An 18402-nucleotide genomic window follows, 5' to 3' on the forward strand; every position below is an offset into this window, starting at 1 on the left:
TAATTACTCACTTTCGTTCATCTTCGGAACACAAATCTGAGAGCTTTCTGTCCCTCCATAGCACTGTTAGGCTTCCAAAAGTTAATAAAGAGATCGTAAAACTGTAAATCCATATGAATTGAGCGGTTTAGTCCAAATTTTCTGAAGAGACCTGATTGCTTTAATCGATTTAATTTAGGCTTTTATTTACATTTAAACATTGATTAGCGAACATAAACAGAAGCTCAACCGAACCTGCTTCACACAAGAACAAACCTCATTGGTTCTTGCGGAAGCTCAAACGTGCTGCGTAACACACAAGAATGAACTTCATTGGTTCTTGCGGAAGCTCAAACGTGCTGCGTAACACACAAGAATGAACTTCATTGGTTCTTGCGGAAGCTCAAACGGGCTGCGTAACACACAAGAATGAACTTCATTGGTTCTTGCGGAAGCTCAAACGTGCTGCGTAACACACAAGAATGAACTTCATTGGTTCTTGCGGAAGCTCAAACGTGCTGCGTAACACACAAGAATGAACTTCATTGGTTCTTGCGGAAGCTCAAACGTGCTGCGTAACACACAAGAATAAACTTCATTGGTTCTTGCGGAAGCTCAAACGTGCTGCGTAACACACAAGAATGAACTTCATTGGTTCTTGCGGAAGCTCAAACGTGCTGCGTAACACACAAGAATAAACTTCATTGGTTCTTGCGGAAGCTCAAACGTGCTGCGTAACACACAAGAATGAACTTCATTGTGCTGCGTAACACACAAGAATGAACTTCATTGGTTCTTGCGGAAGCTCAAACGTGCTGCGTAACACACAAGAATGAACTTCATTGGTTCTTGCGGAAGCTCAAACGGGCAGTGTAACACATTAGAATGAACCTCATTGGTTCTTGCACGTCAACCAAACATTGGGCTTCCGTTTACCACAGCTGATGTGCGAGTTGATGAATGTTTATGTGAATAAAAGCAAAATTCAATCTGTTCATTATATAAAGCGATCGTGTCTCTTCAGAAAATTTGGAATAAACCACTCAATTCATTTGGATTAGTTTTACGATCTCTTTATGAACTTTTTGAAGCATCACAGTGGTAGTTGCGTAGATGCCAACGAAGAGACAGGAAGCTCTCAGATTTCATCAAAAAGATCTTCATTGGTGTTCCGAAGATGGTGAGTAATTCATAACAGAATTTTCATTTTTGGGTGAACTATCCATTTAATTGGTTCACTGGTACAAGGACAAGCCATGATTAGTGTTAGGAATTGTCAGGCTGTAGTTATTGCATCAGAATAAACAAGTTTATTTGAGAAATTCTGACAAATACTTCTATACTGCTTTTGACATGAATTCAAATAGATTCTTCAAACATGTTGCATCAGAATAGCTATAGTTATGGACTTCACATTTCATGGATCTCAAAGACAACAGAAAATAAATAAGCTTCTGACTACAACACACCACTTCAAATCAGGATTGCAATACTGTATCCACACAGTCAAGAAAGTGAAGTATATCCATTCTTACTATTTTAAAACACAAACTACTGTTCAAAAGTTTGAGGTCAGAAAGATTTCTTTTAAATGAAACAAAAATACTTTTATTCAGCATAAATTGACCAAAATGTGACAAAAAGACTTATATATATTTTTTAACATTCTATTTCAAATTAAAACTGTTCTATTAAACTGTCTATTTAAAGAATCCTAAAAAAAATTATCATGGATCCTACAAAAATATTAAGCAGCACAACTGTTTTCTACCTTGATAATAATAAGAAATATGCTTGAGCAGCTAATCAGCACATTAGAATGATTGGAGTAATGACAATTCAGGTTTGCCATTACAGGAATAAATTATATTTTAAAATATATTCAATTAGAAAAAAGTTATATATATATACACACACACAAACCAACATTTATTTAGACACCTTCAACATTTTCTCACATTATCACAGTTTAATCGCTATAGTTTAGAAAATGGTAATAAAATATGACAATAGTTGTACTGATAAATTTAAGTACACAATTAGATAATACCAATTTAACCAAGCAATGTTTCATTTTGTTCATTTTGTTCAGTCTGTGGTGTAAAAGCTCACATTAGCAATTTAAGAAAAAACTCTTAAGCCAAACATTTGGTCCCAAATGTTTTATTAATTTTACTGGTAGTCCACTCTATGAAGACTTTTTGGACCAAATATGTTACGGTTTACTTTATTTTGCTATCCTCACTTACATAAATGAACTATAGTGTCCTGCACCCACACTAGTAAAAAATAATATCTGGTGTCTGAATAATTTTTGGTTTGGCATACATACATATATATATATATATATATATATATACATATATATATATATATATATATATATATATATATATATATATATATATATATATATATATATATATATATATATATATATATATATATAAATGTCTTTTTTTAATCAAATAAATGCAGCCCCATAAGGGACTTTCAAAAACATTTTAAAAATCCTACCGACCGAAACTCTTGATGAAATGCTCACCTGATTTTAGTTCTGTACAATGACACGGATGAATGACTGTTAGCTTAATTCACTGTATTCATATACTACAACTCCTTCATGGCAGCAACATTCTACACATATATTCTTATTCACAGACTGCACACGATTCCAGTTACTAATGTTCTTTTTCATCAACACTGAGAATGTACAAGTGGCACGACAATGTCTCTGCCAGAGGTGTACCCAGAAAATGAAAATTAATGTGCATTATATTTTGACTGTGAGGGAGAAACCTTGTTTCTCACATTACGGGTAACGGAAAGTCGGCCTGCTTGATTTATGATACCAGTGTTTAAAAGTCATATCAATTTGAAATCCTACTTGACTCCATTTAATGAGTGCTGCGTTCTATATCTTTGTGTGCGTGTATCAGCAACATCATTAAATGCATTCTTTCAAGCGATGCAACTGCTGACATTTCCCATCGTCATAATAAACCAAAACAAAAGAGCCTGTGGATGCACAGAAGATAGAAAAGCCCTAATGCTGGCGGCTTATACTGTGTCTTTTGTAAACACAAGCAAAAAGGAGCTCATTAAACACAAAACTAAGGATCAGATCGCTACTGTTACAGGTAGAGAGCAAATTAACTACTCAGTTTTCCCCATTCCTTTGCTGTCAATACTATGCAAGACTTTTATGGATCAAAAAGAAAAGTTTGGAATGGAGGGCGGCCAGGATAGTGGAGAGAGCAGCTCACAAGCATGGGCTCGGACAGTAAGTCCCGAGTCTGATAAGGAGCAATGAACCGGCATGGCTAAGGGTCAGCGAGCCACTGGTGGGGGCGAGAAAAAAGTCCCAGGCTCAGTCTTTTGGGCTCATTCCAGGCAAGGTGAAGATGGAGCAATGTCAACATAGACACAAGCACAGCAACAGTGACAGAGAAGCTCCGAAGACGGTCACCGTATGGACAGGCTGCACATGGGGACGTCCACGTCCGGTTGGAGGGGGCTCGCAACACTGATCTGCAATGAGATGGAGGGGAGAGGGAGCGGGAAGGAAGAGGGAAAGACATACAGTAGGTGTGTGGAGCCAGCAAAGGACGCAGGACGGTTACACACGTGAGAGAATGAAAAGCAGTTTATTCACAACACAAGAGCGTTGGGTTAATAGGATGATTACAGGAGTGGGAATTAGATTATTTAGGTGCAGGTCAGGAAATAAACAGGGGTGAATAAGACAAGAATGTTGACATATGAGCAAGGAGCGAGTGAGTAGTCCAAAGCAGTGTCCGTTGTAAAGGTTTGTTTGATTGAAAGGATCGCAGGGTGTTTATAGGCACACAGAAAAGGAAGTTTAGTGGCAGTTCATTGCAAAACAAAAAGCCCGGCGATTTGCGATGTGGCCCAGAATGCAATGCATAATTCATTAGGTGGGAATTGGAGAACAGGATTGTTTTGAGTGAAACAACGAGACAAAGCACAATAGAATTATAAATAAGAGCATGGGCCAGGGGGGATGAAGTGTTGCAGGTGGCGAGGGAGAGAAAAAGGAAAGGATGAGGAGGAGTTGGGAGAGAATATACAAATGACATCGAATTAACAAGGTAAATCCAAGCTGCTGAGGAGCAGTGCTGTCAACACACACACACACACACACACACACACACACACACACACACACACACACACACACACACACACACACACACACACACACACACACACACACACACACACACACACACACACACACACACACACACACACACACACACACACACACACACACACACACACACACACACACACACACACACACACACACACACACACACACATATTCAGATGTACAGCTATGCATGCACTGACACCGCATCTAGGAATATTTCACTTATAATTGGACCAAAAAGTCCAGACACAATTTAAATATCATCTATCTATCTATCTATCTATCTATCTATCTATCTATCTATCTATCTATCTATCTATCTATCTATCTATCTATCTATCTATCTATCTATCTATCTATCTATCTATCTATCTATCTATCTATCTATCTATCTATCTATCTATCTATCTATCTATCTATCTATCTATCTATCTATCTATCTATCTATCTATCTATCTATCTATCTATCTATCTATCTATCTATGTGAGTACATGTCGCCACAACTTAATGAAATAGCTTGCAGCTACACTTTTGTGTTTGTGATTTGTGTCCCCTAATATAAATCCACTCATGTACAGGTGCAATTTAGCTTGGTTCATTAAAACAAACATTGTTATTAAAGCAGGTATGAGCCTGAGACCTCACGCACTCAAAGCAAAACACTTACATCAACACCATTATGTACTGTATTTATCCTCTGTTCTGAACATCTATCAAACTGAATGACAAATTCCCAGGATCGACAGTGGCAAGTCCACAACTAACTGTATAAAGAGAACTTGAAATGGAATGGATTTTGTGCAGTTTATTGCATGATCATATTGCATTCATAAATAGTTTTTATAAATAAATAGATAAAAAGACATTCTAGATTTATCTTGGAAATTTGCAAATGCCCTTCTAAAAAAAGTATTTTTTTTTAATCGAAAGTCAAGTCTTGGTACTTCTGCATCACAGCTAAAGTGTATCAGCACAGTATGTGAATTGTAAGGTGGATATTAATAATTTCTTGAAAGCCATGTTTATATATGCTGATTGTATGAAAACACATAGCTACAGTTTTTCCGACATATTGGCATACACATAAAAAACACCGTTACCATTAAACCACAATCACAATATATCTTTGGCCAGAGAGAAAGCACTATCGAAATGGTCTTTTCTTTGTATTTCCCCCAAAAATTCTACTATCACGTTTAAAAAACACATGATTTTCTGTTTACAGTTGATGGCTATAATTTGAGTGTTATTTTAAACCAGAGGAAAGTACTAGCATCCCTTTTGGAAAAAAAAAAAATCTCCTTCCTGAGGTACCGTCCACACAAACAGACGTATTAAGAGTAGACAAGCAATCAACAGACCTCTTTAAAAATGTGTTTACCCTTACGTTGCTTTCCATTTAAAAAGCATTAGAAAAGTATTATTATACTGATGGGGAATACAAACCACTGGATTTGGCTGGTTGATCACATTCCTCAACTATCAGTTTTACTATATATGCATCCAGCAAATTACTCTTTATGCTTATACCATTCAGAGACACCCATTGGCTACCGTAGAGATTTTGATTGATTCTCAAATGTAATCATAGATATGTTGGGACCCAGTAAATATTAAAAGCCTTCTTATAAAAGCATGACTTCAAAAAAAGACCACAATTGCAAACAGTACATGGTCTGTCAGCCAATCAGTGATATGGAGGCACTAACAGACTCGTTAGGACAGACAGTTAGGGATGATACATATTAACAATAATGATAAAATATAGTTGTAAAAAATCATTCTACATTTAAAAGAATAGCAGATTCCACACCACAACTATAACAACACAGAGGAAGAATATTGTTAGAATCACTTTCCAGCTGATGAACGATAAAAACAATGACAGCTAACCAGAATCCATTCTGCTTTAAAGAGCTTGAGCATTTAAGGTGGCAGACGACACAACTGCAGCGCGCGCTTAGAATAAACAGAACAATATTGTATGTTGGTGTAGACGCTAATATAGTTATCGCTATAGTTATCTTTATAGTGATTGTTCTTGGTGTGAATGGGCCTTTAGACATATTTGATCATATTTTATTTTATTTTTGTAGTGATGTTATCTTTCTCATCTCATTTTTCCTAAAGGAGAAAGTGCTTCCTCTGAAAATTTGCTCTTGATTAGGACACAGAATCATTTACAGTGGGTTACCCCGCATGTTTGATTGTGATTGAGATACATGAGCTCCATCAAGCGTGGGTGGCTGGCAAGTGTGCTGAACTGTAGCGGAGCATATAATTATAATGGGAGACATATAATTTCAGCTATAGATATTGTGAGTGGGTGATGAAGTGCTGTAGGTAATCTGACTCAATTTGTCGAATGAGAAAAAAAAAAGAGTAATACTCTGCGTGTGTTGTGGAAGTACGTGTACCTGTGATATCAGGCTTCTGAGGCATGGAGAACTTCACAAAGGTGGGTTCAGACAGGCCTTTGACGTTGCGGGCGGTGATTTCCACCTCATACTGCGTATTCCACTGGAGCGGTTGCAGCAGCACAAAATCATTCACACCTGGAACCAGTTTTGTCATCCACTGCTCTTCCTTGTCCTACAGAAAACCACAAGTGTTTCAATACAATTGGCTTCAGGGAACATAAGACTTTTTTGAACAATTAGTTACCACTGCATTTTGATCCATACATACTGTATGACAACTTGCTGGCATAAACACACACACACATGCACGTACACACAAAATCATTCAGACACTTTGACCTGACCATGTTTTGTCTTTTTTCTTTAATTGCTAAAGCGAGCTTTTACACCACAGACTGAACAAAATGAAGCATTGCTTGGTAATTGGTTGACCTAAATTGGTATTATCTAGTTGTGTACTTAAATTGAACAGCTGATTGGTTGATTGTAATCCATTACACACCTTTCTATCGAAGTTAACTGATATTATCCAGATGAATTTGTTCTGACACAGTTTAACTCTTGTCATATTTTATTACCATTTTCTAAACTATAGCGAATAAACTGTGATAATGTGAGAAAATGTTGAAGGTGTCTGAATACATTTTGGTTTGACTGTGTGTATATGTATAATTAAAATTATGTTGTTGAAGCTATTTGAATATTATATTATACACACACACAGTGGGTGGGATATATTAGGCAGCAAGTGAACCTTTTGCCCTCAAAGTTGATGTGTTAGAAGCAGGAAAAAAGGGCAAGCGTAAGGATTTGAGTGAGTTTGACAAGGGCTAAATTGTGATGGCTAGACAACTGGGTCAGAGCATCTCCAAAACTGCAGCTCTTGTGGGGTGTTCTCGGTCTGCAGTGGTCAGTATCTATCAAAAGTGGTTCAAGGAAGGAACAGTGGTGAACCGGCAACAGGGTCATGGGCGGCACATTGATGCACATGGGGAGCGAAGGCTGGCCGGTGTGGTCTGATCAAACAGACGAGCTACTGTAGCTCAAATTGCTCAAGCAGTTAATGCACAGTGCATCGCAGTTTGTTGCATATGGAGCTGCATAGCCGCAGACCAGTGAGGGTGCCCATGCTGACCCCTGTCCATCTCCGAAAGCACCAATAGTGGGCATGTGAGCATCAGAACTGGACCATGGATCAATGGAAGAAGTTGGCCTGCCCCAATGAATCATGTTTTCTTTTACATCACGTGGATGGCGTGTTCCTTGCTTACCTGGGAAACACATGGCACCAGGATGCACTATGGGAAGGTAAGTCGGCGGAGGCAATGTGATGCTTTGGGCAATGTTCTGCTGGGAAACCTTGGGTCCTTCCATCCATGTGGATGTTACTTTGACACGTACCACCTACCTAAGCATTGTTGCAGACCATGTACAGTACACCCTTTCATGGAAACGGTATTCCCTGGTGGCTGTGGCCTCTTTCAGCAGGATAATGCACCCTGCCACAAAGCAAAATTGGTTCAGGAATGTTTTGAGGAGCACGAGTTTGAGGTGTTGACTTGGCCTCCAAATTCCCCAGATCTCAATCCAATCAAGCATCTGTGGGATGTGCTGAACAAACAAGTCTGATCCATGGAGGCCCCACCTCGCAACTTATAGGACTTAAAGGATCTGCTGCTATCATCTTCAATTAATTTGTTGCAAATATAAATACAATTTGATAATGCATGTAATCGATAAGTGAAATAAATATATTTTTTAACAAATGGTACTTTATTTTTTAATGGAAATCAAAACATAAGATTCTATATTAAGAGACCATCTGATCCTTCATCCTCCAAGCAACAGATAAGAAAGAGATGCTTTTCTCTAATCCTCAAACTTTTCCACACACTTACAGCAGAAACACTCCAACGCATCCATTATTCTCTTTGAGTCCCTGCCTGCAGAGCATCTGAGCATGAGTGTGTGTGTGTAATATAATGTGTGTGTGCCGGCTGTTCCGCCGGCTAAAATTTTGAAACTAAGCCCACACATGCTGCCTTCAAAAACTCATTGCTTTTATATTTTGACATTTTCAAAACGCCTTTAAAGGCTAAATTGTTGAATGTGCCTTTCACATGTTGACAGTCCTTAGGCATACTGTGACATCTCCATTTCCCCTGTTCTCACCTCCACACGCACAGGCGATCAGAGACCGAGCAAATGAGAGAGAGGGAGAGAAAGAAAAAAAAAGAAAAGAAAAAAAGGAAAAGTACTAATAAAAGAGAAGGAAAAGATGCCAGCGGACCCTATTAGGGTCGAGGAGGATGCGAGGCATCACCAAACAAACTGAGACAGACATAGATGAAGCAAATGAGGAAATGTTGTGGCCCATGAGGGGAAAAACAAACAGAGGGATTGTAGGAGAGAGAGCAAGCAAGCAAGCTGTGGTGAATGTGTGTACATGCTAGTGTGGCAACACTCAATATATGTTTCACAACCAGTAGACAAACTTTATTGATGAGAGATTGGTGAGAGATTGTGTCATTGTAACTCCATGACGCACAGTGTTACACAAGGACTTCGCTGACATCCTCCATGTGATATCTACTGTGAGTCTTCTTGTCTAAATTTATGCTACTAACAAATATTGAAATATAACTGCAATAGTCATGTGACTGCATTAAGACTAATATTCAAGGCTTTGGCAAATGGCATAGTTGTCTTAATTGGAATATTTTGCTGTTGTTTGACTTATGATTGGAAGTATTAGTGGTGCAGGGATAACTTATTTTTGTAGGCCAACCCGGAAGTTAGCATCACCCTGGTTCCCTCGACAAAAACCCTATAGGATTTTTCCATTGGCTTTTGGATTATTGTAGAAAATAAGGTCTGAGACTAACAAAAGCTTATGATTCTTACACATTTTCACAAATTAACATAACTTTTATGAATTTTGATGTGTGAATACAACCGGTAGAAGTCAAGAGCTAAAAGTAGGCTATAAACAAAATACACCAAATTCCCATGACTTCAACATCACCATCACTAAGCTTCTGACAACTCTTTCAGTCTTTGTTTAAAAACCTTTTACCTGAAAGTTTGAGTATTAATAGTTCGCAATTGCGTGATAAACACAACGAGGCTGTGAATGTGGACTAGTCCGTGGATGTTTGGCTGATGATGTTTAATGTCGCCACCACTTGTTAGCAACCACCTTTTACAAGACAAGTAAGCTCAACATTTTTTGTTAAAAATCACAAGAGGGTAATACTGATGTATTTTATATCATATAAAACATGAATATATCTTGAGCTCATGTTCACCACAGACCTTATTTCAAGCATTTAACCAAAAACCCATTCAAATAACCCCATTGACTTCAGGACGATGGAGCCGAAAGTGCTAAAATGCGAACTAATTTCCGGGTTTTGGCCTACAAAAATACATTATCCCTGCACCAATCTATACCATGCTGATTCTAAACCACAGATCGGAAGTCATTCATTTCCAATGGTAGAAGGGGAGCTGTGTGGGGTTCCAACAAAATGTGTATGCGGAACTTACGCATCCGAGTTGAGCTTTTGGTGTGTCGAGACTGTATGTAACCGCTCAACCATATATGATGCATTTTAATCAAAACAATGAGCGTGAGGTGAGAACACTATTTCTGTTACAGATAATTATGTTCAAAATAATTATTTTATAATTATTAATGATTAGCACTAGAAAACAATGTTACTCATATGTTTTGTGTGTATATATTCACATATTTATTATTCAATAATTTCCCCCCTGCATGTTGAATAAGAGGAGGTTAAAAGCTGATTCGAGACCAAATTAAAAGTTCAATGTGACTGCCACTAGGGGGCGAAATGCAGAAATCATTGAATGTCAGAGGAAAAAAAGGCGGGTTAAAGGAGTACCAAAATGTTAAATGCTAAAACACTGGCCTGTATGCATCAACAATTGTGCAAAACAAGCATAATAAGTTTTATTCTTGCACAGATAAGTTTTTTATACTTTTGAAAAAACATACTTAACATAGCTTACTTAATTTAGACATTTTTGTTGTTCAATTTAAAATAAAATAAATGGTAACACTTTACTTTGATAGTCCACTTAAGACATTTTAAGTCACCTACCTGTCATCAGAGTATTAGTAGACATTCTTTTAAATATCTGTAAACACTTTATTTTGATACTCCCCCGACAGGCATTTTACTGACTATAAGTAACTTTGCAAGTGCATGTAAACTTATTCACTAATCCTAACCCTAACCTAATAGTCTACAAATAGGTTTATGCCCAACAAACGTCTGTATTCTGTAAAATAGTTTGCATCACTTCGGGTCAGAAATGTTCACGTGTCTTTCATCTGGAGTCTGAGTCATGTCTGAAGTCTTTATCACTGGATTCCGAATCAAGTCTGGAGTCTTTTTTCACGAGTCCGACTCGAGTCAAGTCTGAAGTCTCGAAAACTCGAGGGCCCATCTCTGCTTCCGGATCAGGTCTTTTGTATGTGCGCTTTTAAATATAAAGCCATTTTACACACGATACCTTTAATGGATCGAGCAAAGATGAGCATAACAGATGTCCATCGTATATGCAGACTGATATCTAAAAGTCTTTTTATTTTTCTTCTTCTAATGAATATTTAGTACTTAGTACTTAGTACTTTAGTATTTAGTTTGTACTGCCGTTTACACTTTCCCCGGCAAGCTTTCTTCATGTGACGTTCGGAATAAAGCCTATACTCGGATGTCAGAGTTAGTTGACATGTAGTTGCAAAGTTTCTTATAGTTGGTACAATGTCTAAAGTGGACTATTGAAATAAAGTGTAACCAAATAAATATATAAAAAAAGAGTAAATGAGAATATCCCTTAGACTGTTATTGTTTTCACATAAAGCTAATAATAATTACTATAGACTACCCTCAACCCAAATGATAAATATAACCATAAAATAAAATGTTATATTAAAAAAATAAAATAAAAATAAAAACATTTATTTTCCAATTGAGGACATCTCTGAATGTCCCCTCCACATTGCTTTTCTATCACGGTGGGCACTTTCCTTTGAATTATGTTGTTTTTATATTCATAGGACGTTTTGTCTCATGGCAAATGTTGGCTTTTCCCCACAGTGTATGTGATTTCAGTTCATTCTATATCAACAATATATGCAAAACCTGATCTCCCCAAATCCCTATATTGCACGTACATCAGTTCTACAGAAAACGTCAATGCAGTCACACCTGACGCACAATAGTTTAGTCACTGAGAGTAAAGCCCTAACAACAGCAGAATATCTTGTGCAAGAATTAGTTAAACATGTTTTATGCATGCTGTAGTTCGTGCTGGTGCATAAACAAGGGGCATTGGCTCAAACAAAGAAATGCATTTTCACTTCTCATTACCAAAACCATCGCCCACTCGTCTCCATGTGTTTACTGGAATACTGGAACACCCTTTGCATTCCAACTCAATCTCACAAGCTCCACTTACAAACAACAAAACCACAGGATTCCATTCAGTGCTGCTTTTCTACATTGCAATGTGTAAAACGCTGTTATGCTGGACAGAAACTAAAAATCCCCCAATTAAGTCATGATAAAAAAATATGGTAACACTTTAGTTTAGAGTCCAATTCTCACTATTAACTAGTTGCTTATTAGCAAGCATATTACTAGGATATTGGCTGTTTATTAGTGCTTATAAAGCACAAATGTATGCCTTATTCTGCATGACCATATTCTACCATCCCTTAATCCTATCCAATACCTAAACTTTAACTACCTTACTTACTATAAATAAGCTGTAATTAGGAGTGTATTGAGGCAAAAGTCGTAGTTAATAATGAGAATTGGACCCTAATCTAAAGTGTCACCAAAATTATAATAAAAAAAAAAAATTAGGAAAAGCCCATGGATGGCAACCGCTAAATGAATAAATGTATGTATTCGCAAAGAGACAGTGTTTAGTCATCACACTCCATCTATCCATCCGGATTAATATCCTACAACAAATAACAGTAAAATCCTCCTACAAAAAACCTTTCACATTTCTGATATTTTTCAATGATTACAAGAAATAATACAATGCATCATTAATTATAATTATTAAATGTCATTAAATAACATATGCATTCAATTAATAAAAACAATTAATGTAATATATTCTGTGCTGTCTCTAAAAAAATCTCCATTAAAAGTGATTGTACCTCTGTATTCTGCATCATTCAAGCGTGAACGTTACCAGACTTGATGAATCCGTTGAATCAAGGTAAAATCATCACTAGAAGTTTCATAAATAAATTCTGAATAAACAGTGGTATAGCGCTACTGCAACATTTCCCTTCATTCTGGCTTTAAGAGCAGCTCACTTACTGTTTTGTATTTGACAATATATTCCAGGATGGGCATTCCTCCATCGTCCTGCTTGACCAGACCCAGTCGGTACGCCTTCCCCACCCCTCGTTGACCCTGAACCGAAGGGGGACTCGGCTCTCCTGAATAACGAAAAGAGACAACAATGTATGAATTTTCCACATTCATAACTGGTTTTCAATTAACTCAATGGTTGGCAGCAACATCCCACTGCAATAGTGTAACGACTTGTTTTTCCAAACCTACACTGTTTAATGGTCAAAGCAGAGGGCACTCACGTATGGGCAGAGTTTGAAAGCTCTCGGTGCGGCTGAACTCCCCTTGACCTTTTCCGTTCACTGCCGCAACTCTCACCTCATAGGTGGTGTTGGGCTCAAGGTTAGTGAGCAACACAATTGCTGTGGGAGAGAAAAACAGAATGAGAAATAGAGATGGAAATGATTTAATGAACATACTCAACTGGTCTCCTAAATCATGGATATGGTTTCAAATGATTGCTTTCTCTAGTCATGCTCTCGGCAAACAGGCCTTTTCAGGTCTATACATGAGCTCAGAGTCCTTGAAGTAACCTAACTTGCTTCTCTGATTTTTCTAATGTGTTCCTGCAGACCCATTTGGGTGTTGTGGGTAGAGAAAAATCGATTTAAGTTTTGGTTGGACTGCAGTTGTGTCTCCCAAAGCTCTTCTCACTGTACTATTTTGACCCTTTAAGCCAATATGGACTGAATGTTTGGCAATTCTGTAGTGAGAATTATGACTGAAGGGTCAACCTAAAGTATATCTGAAGTATATCTGGTCAAATTCAACACCAAACTATATTAAAAGCAAATTTGTGTGCTATATTCCTGCCAAAGCTCTGAAACTAACAACAAATATAGATATAGTAGTAAGTCACTGCGGTCAATAGCACCATATCTGATTTAAGAGCTACAGTGGAGGAGAAACTTTTCAGCGAATAACTGCTTAAATTTTGATCTGCTTGTCTAAATTTCGATCTATGACTTCAGAGAACTTGGAAAGCAGCACACAAGTTGTATGGACTTTTTGATACTTTAATGTTTTTTTTTGTGGTCATTTTGGAGTTTGATTTCCTATGGAAGCTTGTTTCCGCCACAGAATAAAAAATAAAAAAGGTAATTCCGACTCTCTCACAATTCAGAATTTTCCTGACTTTATAACTCGTAATTCTGACTTTATAACTCGCAATTGTAGGTTTATATCTCACAATTCTGAAAAAAAGCCAGAATTGTGAGTTATAAAGTCAGAATTGTGAGATAAATATCAATATATATTTGATTATTTTCAATCCTACACAATAATCTTTTAAATTGTTTTAAAAGATAAAACATCTACTTCAGGGCATTTCTTCTTCAGCTACTCCTGCACTCATTCACATCATCAACTCTCTTCACACTGGGACCTTTCCCAAAGCATTTAAGCAGGCTCGGGTAACCCCACTGCTTAAGAAACCCTCTCTAAAAGCACTTTTAGAAAAATCCAGATCGGTATCCCTTCTTCCTTTCATTGCAAAGACATTTGAGTGGGTTGTGTTCAACAAACTCTCTATGTTTCTTGCACAGAACAACCTCCTGGACAACAACCAATCCGGCTTCAAAGGTGGCCCCTCAACTGAGACCGCCTTGCTCTCAGTTACTGAAGCATTGAGACTGGCAAGAGCAGCTTCCAAATTCACAGTACTCATCTTGCTGGATCTGTTTGCTGCTTTTAACAGTTAACCACCAGATCCTCCTGTCAACACTCATGAAGATGGGCATCTCAGGAACTGCACTCCAGTGGTCCTTCAGGGTGTTGTGAAGGGGTGAAGTGTCTAAGTCACAACACCTAGCTACTGGAGTTCCACAGGTCTCAGTGCTTGGACCACTTCTCTTCTCTATCTACATGTCATCATTAGGATCTGTCATTCAGGAACATGGCTTTTCCTATCACTGCTATGCTGATAACACTCAATTCTACTTCTCATTTCAACGAGATGATCCTACAGTTGGTGTTCGTATTGCAGCCTGCCTGACAGACATTTCTGGCTGGATGAAGGACCATCACCTTCAACTCAACCGTGCAAGACAGAACTGCTTGTGGTCTCAACCAACCCAGTACTTGTTCACAAGTGTTTCTCCATTCAGCTAGGTTCATCAACCATAAGTCCTTCCAGGACAGCCAGGAACTTGGAATTGTGATTGATGATCAGTTAAACTTCACTGACCACATTACTGCAACAGTCCGGTCCTGCAGATTTGCTTTATACAACATTAGGAAGATTTGACCATTCCTATCAGAGCAGGCCACACAACTCCTGGTTCAAGCTCTTGTTCTATCCAGACTGGACAACTGTAATGCTCTTCTAGCGGGCCTTCTGGCATGCACTATCAAACCCTTGCAACTGTTCCAGAATGCAGCAGCGAGGGTGGTCTTCAACGAGCCGAAGAAAGCGCACGTCACACCTCTCTTCATCAGTTTGCACTGGCTGCCAATAGCCGCTCTCATCAGATTCAAGGCACTGGTGCTTGCCTACAAAGAAACCACAGGCTCTGCATCAATATACCTAAACTCAGTTGTTCAGACTTACGTACCCGCCAGAAGCTTGCCTTCTGCAAGTGAACAATGCCTCGTAGTGCCATCCCAAAGAGGCACGAAATCACACTCACAGACCTTTTCCTGGACCGTTCCCACCAGGTGGAACAACCTTAGAGCAGCCGTTTCAAAAAACATCTAAAGACACATATTTTCCAGCAGCACCTGACCAATTAAGACTAGCACTTAACTATTCTATTTGTTTTTCTGTTTATTTATTAAAAAATACAAATAAAAATAAAAACCTATGCTTACTCCGCTAGACTAACTGAGACTTGTTACAGCACTTGCATGCTGTTGCCCCTTGTTTGTCAAATTGCTTCTATTGCTCTCCTCATTTGTAAGTCGCTTTGGATAAAAGCGTCAACTAAATGATTATATGTAAATGTTTTATTCTGCAGAAACAAGCTTCCATAATTTCCCAAATACCCTTTCACTTTTATTATATTTAAGATAGTTGACAGATACATTTCAATAATTAATATTTGTATACTATGAAAGAAAGAAAGTCATATATTACATTTCTGGGTGAGTTATTTAGTAAGTGTAATAAGTGTAAGCATTGTTTCATCTATAATTTGTTTGGTGGTTTAACAGAGGCATTGATAAAACACAGCAGTGGACAACCATTGCACTTACTCTGCGTCCCCTGTGATTTCACATCCTTCCAGTCCTTTGAGCTGATATCTTTGTATTTGACCAGGTAGTAACTGATGGGTACACCGCCATGGGAGTCAGGCTTAGTGAAGGTAACTGTGGCCACGCGCTGTGCCACCGAGCTCAGCCGAACAGAGTAAGGGTTTGAGGGAACATCTGTGACAGAGAAATTATGGGTCAGGGGAAGAGAGACTAACAAACGACTCCATTTATGTGCCGAGGCCACAGTTTCTGAGAGTATCAAAGGAACTGGTTGTGTGTCTTTCTGTGGGGTAGAAAACACAGTTATAGAGCTGCTTTCAAGGTCTTACAACCCAAACTCCCTCAGTGAAAGTCTTTTAAGACCACAAACACACTAAGTAAGAAAAGACTGCACCGTACTCCCAGCTTATGAAAAATAGATGAAGGTTCAAAGATAATAAATAGAATAAAAATGTAAATATAAATAGAATTAAGCCAGAACAAAGAAAGGTATTCTTACTGCCTAAAATCCATGATAAAATCATGGTAACACAGCGCCTCTCTTGGCTTATTGCTAATATATATTGTATCATTATATCATACACCTGCCGCAATGAGGTACCAGGCGCGACGCAGTTTCTCTTTTCACGTCCTGCACCACGTTGTTTAAATAGCAAATGCATTTGTACCCATTTGTGCGCCCATGAGCGTGCTGGTCTGAAAACGAGGTGTGTTCAGGCGTATTGTTGGTGCGTTGCTATTTTGAGGCAACTGAAAACGCCATTGACCAACCAATATTTTTTTGTTATCTAAAGAACACATTAGTAATATGCGCCTATAGGCGAGTCCACAACGCGCGTTCACTTTGCTTATTACACACACAGGGATGTGCAGCAACACACAAACATTATTAAATATTAAAAATAAAAGGATTCCTCTCTGGAGAAGTGTTCAGTCTTTCCGCTCTCAAATTCCACCATGTAAATAGCAATTCGTCATGGTGAAAGCGCAACTGGCTTTTAAAGGGAATGGGAGATGAGACTCTGATTGGTTTATTGCACGTTACGCCCAAGCGGCAACCTACCGCGGTCTCTCTTGAAACCAACACAGAAGTGACTTAAAGGGTTAGTTCACCCAAAAATGAAAATTAGCCCATGATTTACTCACCCTCAAGTCATCCTAGGTGTATATTACATTCTTCTTTCAGACAAATAAAATTGGAGTTATACTAAAAAAGTCCTCGCTAATCCAAGCATTATAATGGCATTGACTTGTTGGGTTGTTTTTGAAGTCCATAAAAGTGCATCTATCCATCATAAAGTGCTCCACACGGCTCCAGGGGGTTAATAAAGGCCTTCTGAAGCAAAGTGGCGCGTTTGTGTAAGAAAAATATCCATATTTAAAACTTTATAGACTAAACTAACTAGCTTCCGGTGGTCAGCGGTGTGCGTAAGGCTGGGCAATTTTATCGATTCTGCGATATAAATCGATATTTTTTCTCCCAAGAAAGTAACGTATCGATTTTTAAGCCGCGAGTATCGATACATAAGTCCCACTCAAATCCCCGTGTTTACCCCCATTTGCGTTGCAGGAAGAGCGATTTGGTCAGCCAGCCGCTAGTGTCGCTGTAGAGCAAGTTACCCGTCCCGTACTACTAACTTTACACAGACGCCGACGTCTACCTCTTCTTGTTTAAGGAGTCAGAGCGAGGAGATTCAAAAAAATGGCGGCGAATATAAATCCAGCGCCTTCATGCTAAAAAGCAGATGTGTTGGACCACTTTGGGTTTAAAAAGAAGAAGCAAAGCGACGACTTAGACTCAGGGGTCAACAACATGAGTCGCCCGCAAGGACCACACGAGTTGCCCGCGGGTCTGTTCTAAAAATAGCTCACCATAGCGTTCAGTCGCTTCCGTGTTAATTTAAGCGCAGGGCTCCAGACTGAAGCCGAATATATACTAGTGTCTGTAAATAATAAACTGCAAAATACTACTTAAATATTACTCCTGTATGTTCTGTGTCTGTGTGGATGACGGGCGCCGCGCGCACTCGCTCTCGTAGTCTCTGCCGACACGAACGCATAAACTGTCACTTCATGAGAATTTACCGTTTCATTTGAGAAAACTGGGTGTGTCTCATTCAGCTCCTGGTTCAGTAGTCAGGGCACTGATCAGGACATGAGTCAATGGGCTGAGCCCTGACTGAACTAGGGAGCTGAATGACTGAGACGCGCACCCACTGTCATATC

General features: G+C 38.6%; 1 protein-coding gene across 2 annotated transcripts in view; it reads right to left on the minus strand.

Annotated features, from left to right (window-relative positions):
* The window catches only part of LOC307129570 (neural cell adhesion molecule 2), a 263670-nt gene that overhangs the window by 15785 nt on the left and 229483 nt on the right, over positions 1–18402 (minus strand). For both annotated transcript variants that reach the window (XM_079822111.1, XM_079822110.1), the window contains exons 12-15: positions 16177–16350; positions 13227–13346; positions 12949–13070; positions 6575–6749 (exon numbers count right to left, since the gene is read on the minus strand). In XM_079822111.1, coding sequence (XP_079678237.1) covers positions 6575–6749; positions 12949–13070; positions 13227–13346; positions 16177–16350 — 591 coding nt within the window. The remainder of the gene's footprint in view (positions 1–6574; positions 6750–12948; positions 13071–13226; positions 13347–16176; positions 16351–18402) is intronic.

The sequence above is a fragment of the Gobio gobio genome, assembly GCF_949357685.1.
Source record: "Gobio gobio genome assembly, chromosome: 7".
NCBI lineage: Eukaryota > Metazoa > Chordata > Actinopteri > Cypriniformes > Gobionidae > Gobio > Gobio gobio.